Genomic DNA, 12,218 nt, shown 5'->3' with positions numbered 1-12,218 from the left:
GAGTAGGGGTGTGCGCGTGAGTCGGTCGGCTGCTTTTGGGAGGCGCTTCTGCGCGTCATGGCTGACTGACGGCGGCGCTGGCACGGCCGGGTGTGCCGCCGCGTTTGGCTGGTGACGTATCGCCAGGGGAGCGCGCATTTCTTCGCCTGTTTGAAGTTTGATTACTTCCGATTTAGCGTTGTTTAAGCTGTCCTCCCCTGTCGTCGGTACGTCACGTTGTGTTTGTCTCTGTTGACATGTGTAGTGAACTTCGGTCACAGTTTGCCATTGCCGCTCTGTGGGTGGCGTGCTCCGTCGCCACGGCAAGTCAGCGAGCCTGTCGCCGCGCCGCGCTGACCTCCGTCGTCCGCTGCGCGCTCCGGCAGGCCATGCGTCTGGAGCTGGAGATGCAGGAGGAGAAGGTGCAGTCGCTGCGCCGGGAGCTGGACGAGCTCGGCTCGTCGGCCGGCTCTGAGGACGAGGTGGCGGCGCTGCGCCGCTCGCGGCTCGACCTGCAGCACAAGTGCCAGGAGCAGGAGGAGGAGCTGGACGACCTGGCCGGCCAGGTCAGCCTGCTCGAGCAGGCCAAGCTCCGGCTGGAGATGAGTCTGGAGCAGGTGCGCAAGGAGCACCGCCGCGAGATCGCCCAGAAGGACGAGGAGGCCGAGGAGGTGCGCGCCAACGCCAGCAAAAAGCTCAAAGGTACGACCCCGGCCGACGGCGGGTTGGCTTTGGTTTGGAGTTGCGAGTGAAGTGAGTGAGTGGTAGCATGTGGGCCGTCTATTGCTTGAAAGTGATTGGTGGTTGTCTCAGTGGTATTATGTATTTCATAACGTGTTTGTGATTCCCATTAGTCATCAACATGCCTACCGTAATTGGACAACGTCTCGCGCCACCAGAATACGGCGTCTAAGTTAGGTATTAGAGCTTGCCAACAGTCGTATAGCTTGCTAAGTCTGCACCATCTGCAATATTGTGCCGTGCCTACCCGTTTTGGATACTCGTTGAGCCTGCGCGCTCAATGTGTCTGGCTCTGTACGGTCAACGGGTATTTTTCCTCGCATTGTCGTCGCGCCCTATGCCAACAGCCGTTGTTAATCCGCTAACCGTAGCCGCCGACCGGTTCGGCTGCGTGATCCGTCCGACCGCCGTGCACCTCAGGACGGTGTCCCGTGCGCATGCTCGACCGCTGTCCTGGCCTCGGCAGGGCTCGAGTCCCAGCTGGAGACGGAGCACGAGGAGCGCACGGCGCTGGTGCGCGAGAAGCACGAGCTGGAGCGACGCATCATCGCGCTCAACGAGCACACCATCAGTCAGGACGACCAGGAGGCCATCCTCAAGCTGAAGCGGGACCTCAAGCGCACGCGCGCCCTGCTCAAGGACACGCAGGCGCAGCTGGAGAAGGCCCGCTCCGAGGCGTCCAGCAAAGTGCAGATCCGACAGCTGAAGAACCAGGTGCGTGCTCTAAGGGGACTCGTGTGGATTTATTATAGGAGCAGACAATAGGCGTGCACAGCATGGCCATTTCGTTCGAGTATTGCCACGAGCGTGAATTGGACTGAAGCTTAATGTAGAACCAGCTCATCAGCGTTTGATCCAGCTTATGACGGTTGGCGAAGAAATCGTGCCGCCGCTTCTGTGGTGTTCATTGCGGTATGATTTTGAAGTTCGTCTGCATCCAAGTTTGGTCACATTTCTGATGGTCGTTTTGCTCATGACAGTTCACGAGCGTGGGCGTGTGGCTTCTGTTCCTGTTGCCCGCGCTGTTCACGTGTGACGCGTCGTCTCCGCCAGCTGGAGGATGCCGAGTTCGCGCAGGGCGCGGCGGTGAAGGCGCGCCAGTCGCTGGCGCAGGAGCTACAGGACACGCAGACCCTGCTGGAGGAGGCGCAGCGCGCGCGCACCGACAGCGAGACGCGCTACCTGACCGCCAGCCGCGAGCTGCACCAGCTGCAGGGCCAGGTGGACGAGCAGGAGGAGGAGCTGCAGGAGGTGAGTCACGTGGGCAGCCGGCTGGGTGTCACCGGCGAGAGGGGCGCAGATGGCCGTTTGCTCGCGTGTTGGCTTTGCGGGGCTGTGGTTTTCATAGCGGTTTGTGGCGAACCTTCGGGACGAGTAGAAAGACTGAAGGGTGGCAGGCAATGCTGCGTCACAGGCCGTCTGTATGCACTACACTAGAGCAGTGCATCGAGATATACCCTGTGATGGGCGTTATGAGAACCCTGCAGTGGAGTATCGCGCCTTTCGTGCGTGAGTCAGGGTGAGCGCTGAGCGCGCCTACTGACGGCGCGATAGCCGAAGACCGTCGTACAGGTGTGACGTCACCTCGGTGACGTCATGCGTCGGGCCGGCCGCTCCGCCGTCTGACCGGCCATGGGCCTTCACCAGGTGATGAAGAAGTACAAGGCGGCCGTGGCGCAGCTGAGCGTCGACCAGCTGACGCTGCAGGACCAGGCGAGCCAGCTGACCGAGCTGGAGGCCGAGCGCGCCCTGTTGCGCGAGCAGCTGGCCGAGAAGGCCAGCCGGCTGGACGCGCTGGAGGGCGAGACGGCCTCGGCGCACGACCAGCGCCGGCTGGAGCTGCGCGTGCGCGAGCTGGAGAGCCGCTGCGAGTACGAGCAGACCACCAAGCAGCGGCTGGAGACGCAGCTGGCGCGGCTGAAGGAGGCCATCGAGAAGGCCGGCGGCGAGGCGGACCAGGCGCGCCAGCGCGAACAGGTGGCCGCCGACAACCTGCGCAAGCTGCAGCGACAGGTGAGGGCTGCGGCTGGCGGCGAGAGACTGCCTGAGCGACATGTGACGGCTGCAGCTGGGTAGGTGGGACGGGGACTGTCGGAGCGACGGCTGAGGGCGATTGGAGATGTTGGGAGACGGGTGAAATGACAGGCGAGGGGCAGTCCGGCCACCGCTCAAGCGGCGGTCAAACGGTACCCTTGGTGCGTAGTGACGGCAGCTGCCTGATGTGAGAGCCAATTTGGTGGCAGGTGGGGCACGGTGACCGATCGTTCAGACGTGGGTTGTGAATGGCGCCGTGGTGCTACACAAACGGCGTGTGATTTCCCTCCGTGGTGTGTTTTATCGTGAAATATGTGATGGCGGCCTGGTTCCATGTTTGTGTCAGCGTTTTGTGATAAGGACCATCGTTTGTGGTGATTGAGAGTGCATCTTGGAACGTCCGCATACTTGTACCCCGGGCCTGCACCAAGCGGTCTCCGTTGCTCACGCCATCGACTCCCGTGCGCTCGCACGGCCACCACGGTGACAGTTGCCGGTCATGACCCGTCTGTCATGCCTCTGTCTGACGCCGCCCGCGTTCCGCCAGCTGCGCGAAAGCAAGGACGAGCTGTCGGAGGCGCAGCGGAAGGAGTCGGACGCCGTGCTGCAGGCCCGCTCGCTGGCCAAGGAGCTGGAGACGGCTGAGGCCGAGGCTTCCCAGGCGCGCGGCGACCTCAAGCTCGCCTTCAAACGCATCGGCGACCTGCAGAACGCCATGCAGGTGCGGACGGCCGCCGGGAAGCGGTTGATGGAGATGGCGGTGGGGTGCTTGCGTGCTGGTCGCTGTTGGGTTGGGAATTGTGGAAATTACGGAAGGCGCTGGGAATGTGGTTGAAAGTGTGACGGCGGTATGCCTTAGGCCACAGATGGCTCTGAGTGTCGTTATTTTACGTTTTGGTGTGAGAGCTACGTGCGATTACCCAATATGTAGACTCAATGTCTCGTCGAGTTGGCTAATCTACCGTCTTCAGGAGCTGGCATTGTCGCTCGATGCACGTGGCAGCGTTCACCGGTGGCCTGTCTGAGCGTGTGCCGCGCGGCCCACGTGACCCGTGACCGGTGACCTGACGTGACCCCGGCGCTCGGCCGCAGGGTGACCTGGACAGCGAGCCGAGCGACTCGGATGCCGGCTCGGACTCGGACGAGGACCTGGACAGCTTCCTGTCGGCGCACATGCCCGGCGGCCAGGCGGGCCGCGCCGCCGCCAGCAACGGCACGCCGCTCAAGATCGACCTGGATAGAAGGTGAGGGCACGGCGGGCCAACACATCGGGGCCGAGGACACGTGGGAGCGGGAGGTGGTCAGGAAAGTCGATTTGTCGGCAGCATATAGTTAGCTTTCTTTGTTATGGTCTGCCCACTTGAAGCGTTTGCTTTATCCCACGCTCAAGAGCGTGTGAATTGCAAAAGGAAGGCACTGAGCCACTGGGCATTGTGACGCGACGTTGGAGTCTTACGTCGCGTGCTGGTGCTGCGCCGGCCTCCGCTGACCGTGCTCGTGTCCCAGCAGGTCGGCCGGCTCGGTGTCGTCCCCCCTGTCGCCGCTGTCGGTCAGCTCAGACCCGGATCTGCGGCCGCGGCTGAACGGCGCGCGAGAGTCGGACGCGTGACGCGCCGGCCGCCGCCACTGAACACGGCCGCCACCCGGCCACCGCCACATGCATTACTGTGATACCCCTGTGCGGGAAAGTTTACCTCGTCCTTAGAGTGGACTCGGCCGGGCGGCGCTGTCGCAGTAATGCATGGGCCGGTCCATGGGTAGCCGCGAGGGGAGGTCTCCCGAGCTGAGCTGTGATGAGCTGCCTTGCGGGGCGCGCGCGCCGCCGACGGCGCGGCTGGTTCTGTCGATTGTTTTGTCGAGTTCGCTTGTACAAACCCACGGCCGCGGCACGCGGCCGTGGTGCGTGTGTAGGCCCACACTAACACAGCCCATGATTGTACGCCCCCTCACTTATTTCCTTGATCCTCAGGCACCGCACCGTCACGCTTCGAAAGTTTGGGCGCACGCCGAGCGCGCCCACGAGCCATGTCGTTGCTTCCGATCCCCCAGTTATTTATTTATGTCGTGTTGCCAGTCCCGTAGCATGGCTGAAATCAGCCGAGTGTGATTTCTTCGCGTCTTCGTGCGCTCCTGCCGCTACTGCATAATCAAAATCCAGGTGTTCTCAAGGAGATAGTGGCTTGCCATTGGCTTGTGCTGAGGCCGTGGGCTGCAACGCACGTTTTCTCTCCTCTTTTTGAAGCAAAGAGTCGAGATCGAGAACAGGAATGCCTGTCACTGATACCACTGATTGCGCTTGCGCTTTTCGAAGAATGAAATGTACTGATCAATGTGTTGGAATGCCTGTGTTTGTGAGTGTTCTGTATACATATGCGTGTAAAGAATGCCTCACCAATCGTAACGCATTGTGTATGCCTACAGTTATGGCTGTATATCATTGACGTGAACCGAATATTATAATAATGGGATATGACATGAAAATATATACCTGATTCATACTGATGTGTTATGGCCTAATTGGCCGGGATGCCGAGGATGAGTGGCGAGCGTAGTCGAATATTTCGAATTTAGTTGAGTGCGACGAGACCGGCACAGTTTGCACGGAAACTGCGAAATCTGGCAGGCTGGGCGTGAAAGGCGAACTCCCGATTCAGGAAGCTTAAGAACGTTTCCTGAACTAGCGCCAACCAGCTCACAGTACTAGACTTCGAGTTGTTCGGGGGCGTTCAGGAACGCATAGGTGTGGGCGGACGAATACGTGCGATGTCCTCCATCCGGGCCCGTCATCACGCGTTTAGCGATCATTTTGCGTCAAGTGTGAACCGGAGACAGAATTCCCACGTCATGTCGTTTAGTGGCTCGCCATCGAGCCATTCCGACTGCACGGATAGAGTGCGTGCTGTGGACGACGGGGCAGCATCAGCATGAACCTTTATTCAGGATCGACGCCAAAGGATCGTAGCTTTTGGCGTGCCCATTTGTGATCTTAAGCGCAGTAATAATTTTTTATATCTTCCCTTGAACGTTTTAAACAGATGTGAGGCCCAGCCTGTTAAGTATCTGATAACTCCGTTCCTTCGTAGAATGGGGAGTTCTGTGCAGGATGCACTGGGCTCTGCTTATTGCTGGTGCAACTTATCCATTATCGGGAGCTCAGATGTGCTTGAAATAGCTTCCTTCAATGCATCAGTCAGGCTTTATGCTAAATTTGACCAAATATTGGGGCGTGACAATTCTTCCCGTCACAGAACTGGAGTCTCCACCCAAACGCTTCTGCTATTAGGGTACTGGACACCTACCGGTCTATATGCAAACTATTTCATCGATCAGCTGGCGAAAACTACAATTGCGGCGCGCTGTAGTCTTGGGCTGTGCATTTGTGCCGAGCGTTCGAGGGATGGGCTCATGACCGGCGACGATCTATCTTACAATTTGATAATTCCGTTCGTTAAGTCCTTAGGCTCAGGGGTTGCCCCCTTGTCCCTTAGCTTTGTTGGGTTAAGTGCCCGATAATTAGCAATATGGACAAAAGGAAGCTGTCGTAAGTATTCGTTCGAATCTTACCTGGCTTAACGAGGATCCTGGAGATGTCGAGCGATGATGCTGGGCCTCAATTAGTTTGCCGGATAAGGTCCTCTCGTTTTTTTTGTGATTAGACATTGCTCCCAGATATTGCAACTCATTGTGGCTTTATGCAGCCATGTTGGTTGACCAGGAGTCCGGCACTGATTTGGCTTTGCTGAGCCTGTGTGTGGCTAATGTTTTCTTTTTCATTAATGTATTGATGTAAGCTGAGGATAATTTGGGAACAACAGATGTGTTGTGCTGGGTAAGCAGGTACTTAAAGGAATCCTTGGCTTAGGCAGCTGCAGATTGGGATTTGTTCTCAAAGTGTAACTTTCCTATTCTACTTAGGATGGCATGCCTAAATGTAAAGTTATGCAAGGAATGGCCCAAAGCAGGCAACACAAATTTGCAAAGACTGCTATTTAGTGAATTTGATGCATAGTGTTTTATTTAGTTTCACTTCTAGTCACCATGAAATATGCATTTAAGTCAAACAAGGCCTATCCCAATCTTAATGCCTGCATACCTCAAGTAAAAAGGCTATTGACAGGTACAGGATTATGTTCAATGTTTATCACCCCTGTTAAACAATTTTTGTAGAGGCTAAGCTTGAGGATTAAAAAATGATCTAGACAATTGCTTCTCATTTGTAAAAGTTTCAATGTTGATATTTTAAAGTTTTAATTATGTTTTAAATCATGCTGGTCTTCAAACCCTGAAATGTTTTATTGTGGGTTTGGCATTTCAGGAAGTTGAAACTATTTTCTTCCTTATCAATGTATTCCCTCTCAGTCAACTCAAAACAAGAGATTTATGTCACAACAATACCACAAAAATTGTACCTGCCAGAATGACCATTTCACTTCTGAACCATGATTATTAATAACTTAATGCTTTGATCATTGATTAAGGGATATGGTGCTTTATCTGGTGCCAGGCTACCCAGTGTGTGGATATTCTATATATGCTAATGCATGGATTCACTATGATGTGGATATAATTATATGTATGACGTGAACTTCCATGGTCTTTGAGATTTTGAAATGTTGATTTCTCTCATAATTGGTAAGGTACGCATTGTGTGTACCATACACCTTTGTTACCTAATAGCTGGCATGTACCTTTGTCAGCAATTCTTCTTCTTGCATAGCTCTTGTGGTGTAGTCATGTTATACCAGGAGTACCTCTTAAGCTTTTTACATGTGTCCTCATTTTGTCACATACCAGTAGAGCTGTTTGTCTGTAATATGATATTTGATGTTTTATATTGATTGCAGTCATGCTAAAATTATTCCTCAAGCATGCCAGTTTCTGCCAGTTTTGGTATCAGTGGTTCCTACCAGCCAGTTTGTGAAAGATAAATCACCTTGCAGAAACAGCTTCTGCCATCATATACCAACCCTGGTTTCATCAGGCCAAACATTTGGTCCTTATTCGGCCCATGAAAGGCATTGTTTGAGCCTGCCATGGCATTGGGGTTAGCTTAGTAGAGTACTTTTGCATGTGCTCAAGGACATGCATGCAAAATTACTTGACATATATGTACAAATATGTATATATATATATATATATATATATATATATATATATATATATATACATGATGTCATTACATCTAGTGATTTGTGACTTGTGATGAAGAGCAATTTTTGCCACTAGCAGGTGCTGTCATGTTTTCAGAACACAGGGGGACTCCTTGTATGAACTCCTAGGCTTACCCAAAACAGCCACCCAGGAGGAAATCAAGAAGACATATAGGAGACTGGCCCTGAAGTATCATCCTGACAAAAATCCAGACAATCCAGAAGCAGCTGAAAAGGTGACATCTTTTGTCATTTTAACATGTGTTCACTGTATCTATTTCACTATTTCACTGTGTATGAACTGGCAAGTGCTAGTTGGTAGGAAAGGCAAGGCTTCCATGCCTGGTCAGCTAGTGGTGGCAGTCAACTAATTAGTGCTATCGACCAAACATCCCATATGATCATAAACAGATGGGTAATATCTCATGATGAGCTGAACCCTCAGTGTCCATCGCTGCTGTCTTGTCACGCTCCCACGTGATCATCGATCCTCGGGTGACCCGGTATGCAGCAGTCAGGCCGAGTCTTGACCCGCCATTGCGTTCCAGTTCAAAGACATCAACCGGGCGCACGCCACGCTCAGCGACTCGATCAAACGCAACATCTACGACAACTACGGCTCCCTCGGCTTGTACATCGCCGAGCAGTTCGGCGAGGAGAACGTCAACACCTACTTCCTGGTGACGTCCGGCTGGTGCCGCGCGCTCTTCATCTTCTGCGGCGTCATCACCGGCTGCTACCTCTGCTGCTGCTTCTGCTGCTGCTGCAACTTCTGCTGCGGGAAGTGTCGGCCGGCCGCGCCCGACGAGTCCGGCGCCTACCACAACCTCAACGTGAGTGGCATGTTGTCCCCCCTCGCTTGTCCCGATACGCTGTGGCGCACTGTCCGGCGCGGGTGCGACCTTGGTGTGGGAAGCGGCGGCGCGGTTCTCGGAGATCGGGCGGTCTCCGTTTGAAGCTGTGAAAGGCTCTGAAATCTTTGCCGTGTCCTCCGAGCTTGTTAAGTCGTAGCCCACGCATAGACTCGTTTGGTCAGTCGTGTGGTATTATTGGCGGGCGGTGTTGTGTGTTCTTATGAAGGTCGATGTCATTGGCGAATGGCGGGATTTAGGTTTTCTTGGATTTAGATCCTGTCTCCGTCAGTCACAAGTGATTAACTTCCGATCGAGGTATCATGTCTTGCTTACAAACTGCTATGCGTAACCAGAGGCACGTGAGGCCGAAACCATATGGTTGCTGCTTTAAGAGGCGGTAACGGTTGGAAGATCGTAGATCATTGAAGTTGAATGTGCCCCATCCCTGGAGGCGCTTACGTCACCGTTTAACGTTACGGCCAGCGTGCGGCTCCACAGGTAAACTGGCCAGCCGGGTCTCTGGCGCTGCACGTTCATATAATGTCCTCTGGTGCACGCTTCCCCTGGCCGGCCGTGCTTTAGTCGTCGTCGACCCCCTCCCCCTCCCGCCTGGCATTTTAGACGTGGCAAGCATCCCTCCCCGTGTTTACATGCGTGCCTGTGCATCCGCGTTTCGTGCACAGATTTTGTGCGTAGTCGAGCCCGCCCCGCCTGCCGCACCGTTTCCGTTTGGCCCCGCACGCGGTGGCGTGTGTGCCCGGCGCCGCCGGAGCGCTGGCTGGCCTCGCCGCGGCCCGCGCGCGGCTCGCATGAGCCGGTCCGCAGCGTGCGGCGCGTCCCTGAGCACGCCACCTGTGCCGCCAGCCCGACGACCCTGCAGTGGTGACCTCCCAGCCGACCTCGGCTGGGCCCGTCCGCGGCGAGGTAGGTCACGGTGGCGCGGGGCGCCGGTCGGCGGAGGCGCCTCCGCTGGACTGGACAAGAGCCGCCCGCCCGAGGCAGTGTGGGACGCGTTGTGGCTCCGCGTGTAGATGAGTTCAGAGGGCGAGGCTGGCGTTCAGTTTGCATGTTTTGGTTTCCTTTGATTCGGCTGCCTGTGCATGGTTTTCGGACGTTGCGTTGTAGATGCCACCGGCGCTCGCTCTGGTGGCCGTAGTCGCCTGCACTGATCGCGTCACGGCTGGCATTCTTGTTTCCGGCCGCCGGGGCGCCGATGGTCGTGACTGTGGCGTGGGGTGACTATGCCGCTCGGTGGTGCCGCCAGGGAGACGGCGACGAGGAGTTCGACCTGGAGGCGGGCAGTCCGGAGCGCGAGGCAGCCGCCGGCGCCGGCGAGCCGGTCACCAGCCAGCCGCAGGCGTTCGCCATGCCGCCGCCGCCGTCGGCCAACCAGAGTCAGCCGCACCAGTCGGCCAACCCTAACAACCCGTTCGCCATGGCGGCGCCGGCGCCGGCTCCGGCGGCCGAGGCCACCACAGGTCAGGCCCGGGGGCGCGCTGCTCGGGTCGGCGCGGGTGATGGTGGGACATGCCGTCAGGGCGGGCGGAGGAGGCCACCACAGGTCAGGCCCGGGGGCGCTGCTCGGATCGGCGCGGGTGATGGCGGGACATGCCGTCAGGACGGGCAGGCCGGTGGCGGCGCTGCTCGGGTCGGCGCGAATGATGGCGGGACATGCCGTCGGGGCGGACAGGGGAGGCCACCACAGGCCAGGCCCGGGGCGCGCTGCTCGGGTCGGCGGTGGTCAGCACGAGTGATGGCAGGACGTGCCGTCGGGGCGGTGAGGAGGATGGGCGCCGCAGGTCTTCGGGAATATGGGCTACCAGACGGCCTGGCACACGTCTGGCCAGATGTGGCCGTCGTTTGGCCAAGCGCAGCTTGCATGCCGTCTGAGATAGCGAGGACGGGCTGGCGATCAGCTGGCTGATGCTGCCACCACAGCTGCGACGAGCGCTGCGTAGTTGATTGGTGACTGAAAAACGTCGTCGTGACCGTTGAACAACGGCTCAATCTGGCATGTGACAAGAAAATCATCACTTAATTCGGTCATCAGGAGACCAGAGTCCGGCCGTCAGCCGTGCCCCAAGGCTTTCAGTACCGGACGGATCGTAATCTGGTGTTACTGCGTTTTTCTTTAGTGTTTTTGTCAGCGCTTTCGTGCTTATTGACGCAGTGAACACTTCTAAGTGTTAAGTCGTGTCAGCGTCGTCTTTTTTACAGCCGGTTGGTGTCTCTGACAGACCCCTCCGTCCCCTTCCAGGCTACGGGCTGCAGTAGCTGTCCGTTGCGCGGCGCTAGTGTCGGACAGGACCGCCGTCGTCGACGCCGGCCTTGCCGACAGTGCCGGACTGATTCCGACGTAGGCCGGCGTTCGCGTCGCACCGCGGCTGGATAGAGGTCGCGAACCCGTGCCTAGGTCAAGCACCTGAAAATGCCGAGGATCCAAAACAAGCACCTATCGAGAATCTTGCCGGCTGCGTGACCTGTCAGTCAGGTGGCGCCGGTGGACGGGTCCGCTGTGCCGGACTGGTTGCACTGGCTTGATGACGTGGGACTGACCCGCGCCTTCACTCAGCCTGCGCCGTATTGGGATCCGGAATTCCGCGTGCATGCCTTCTTCGGGTGCACGTTATGTTCGGTGGGGTCTCGGGATACACGCTTAGAGGCATTGTCCGGTGCCGCTTCAAATTCAGCAGCCGAATGGTCGTCTCGTCGTCGGCTGGCAGAAACAGTCCGGCATGCCTGGTCTCCGGGGGAGTCGGTGCCGCGGCGGCTGCCTGGTGCGGGCCTTGGCCGGTGCCCCGCAGCGCGTGTCGACCTTGGAGCACCCTCGGCGACCCGTCCCCGGCTGGTGGAGCTCGCCGACCGGGGGCCGCTCTGCCGCCAGGCGGCGGTCGGGTCAGTATTACCCCTCGACGGGGACGCGTGGAGGCGGGCCGGCGCGCGCAAGACTGAGGCGGTCGGCGCGGGGAGAGCCCGCCGCCGACCTCTAGTCATGCTGGCCAGTCTCGTCGCCAGCAGGGAAGGGAAGGTGGGGGGGGGGGGGGCTGTCCCTGGTCTCGCCCTCGTGGATAGAATCGCCGCGTGTGATGTTGGTGCACTCGCAATATGGGCGCCGGCGGAGGCGCTCGCTGAACGTGGTTCTAATCAGCGGTCGGTCTGCGATGTACATACTAGCGGGCGTTCACTTTGCCGTCTGCACATCGATGGTGCAGCAGTGATGAGTGGGTGTGGCACCTGGCCAACACACTTCTAGTCTCCTGTGTTCTAATTGGTTTGCTGTACCCGCCTATTAGACTTTTGTCAGTGCCGGCGCTACCAGTGTGTGTTGTGCCGTGTGTGGGTGTTACGGAGCTAACTTAGCTATAGGTGTGACCTCTGAGTCTGTCGATCTTCAGACATTCCCTTTATCGCGCCTCGCCATATCTTGAGCCTTCCCTCGCCTTCATGTGGTCCAGTGAGT

The 12,218-nt window shown here is 57.2% G+C and overlaps 2 protein-coding genes across 3 annotated transcripts in view; both read left to right on the top strand.

The window, feature by feature from the left end:
• The window catches only part of LOC119106881 (unconventional myosin-XVIIIa), a gene marked incomplete at its 5' end in the record, with an annotated part of 45,016 nt that extends 39,764 nt beyond the window's left edge, over positions 1-5,252 (top strand). The window contains 7 exon segments of one of the 2 annotated variants that reach the window (XM_037230215.1): positions 366-681; positions 1,187-1,434; positions 1,774-1,971; positions 2,368-2,733; positions 3,302-3,475; positions 3,847-3,998; positions 4,264-5,252. In XM_037230215.1, coding sequence (XP_037086110.1) covers positions 366-681; positions 1,187-1,434; positions 1,774-1,971; positions 2,368-2,733; positions 3,302-3,475; positions 3,847-3,998; positions 4,264-4,363 — 1,554 coding nt within the window. 2 annotated transcript variants of the gene reach the window in all.
• A 905-nt stretch (positions 5,253-6,157) lies between these two features.
• LOC119106883 (dnaJ homolog subfamily C member 5) lies at positions 6,158-11,032 on the top strand. The gene is made up of 6 exons (XM_037230218.1): positions 6,158-6,295; positions 8,002-8,140; positions 8,453-8,737; positions 9,623-9,682; positions 10,023-10,236; positions 11,016-11,032. The coding sequence occupies exons 1-6, from the start codon at positions 6,276-6,278 to the stop codon at positions 11,030-11,032; spliced, it is 735 nt and encodes a 244-aa protein (XP_037086113.1). The 5' UTR covers positions 6,158-6,275.
• Positions 11,033-12,218: the final 1,186 nt, after the last annotated feature.

This window comes from Pollicipes pollicipes, unplaced genomic scaffold, assembly GCF_011947565.3.
Source record: "Pollicipes pollicipes isolate AB1234 unplaced genomic scaffold, Ppol_2.1 Scaffold_6330;HRSCAF=7507_pilon_pilon_pilon, whole genome shotgun sequence".
NCBI classification, from domain to species: domain Eukaryota; kingdom Metazoa; phylum Arthropoda; class Thecostraca; order Pollicipedomorpha; family Pollicipedidae; genus Pollicipes; species Pollicipes pollicipes.
Note: the sequence above shows the minus strand (reverse complement) of the source record. Positions and strands in the feature narration are given on the sequence as shown.

What these genes read in the sequence shown, in the direction of transcription:
- LOC119106883 (XM_037230218.1), top strand. Translation starts at nt 6,276, where the DNA reads ATGGACAAAAGGAAGCTGTC. An exon ending in ATGGACAAAAGGAAGCTGTC is followed by an intron (nt 6,296 to 8,001) that starts GTAAGTATTCGT and finishes TCATGTTTTCAG; the next exon opens with AACACAGGGGGACTCCTTGT. An exon ending in GCGCCTACCACAACCTCAAC is followed by an intron (nt 8,738 to 9,622) that starts GTGAGTGGCATG and finishes CTGTGCCGCCAG; the next exon opens with CCCGACGACCCTGCAGTGGT.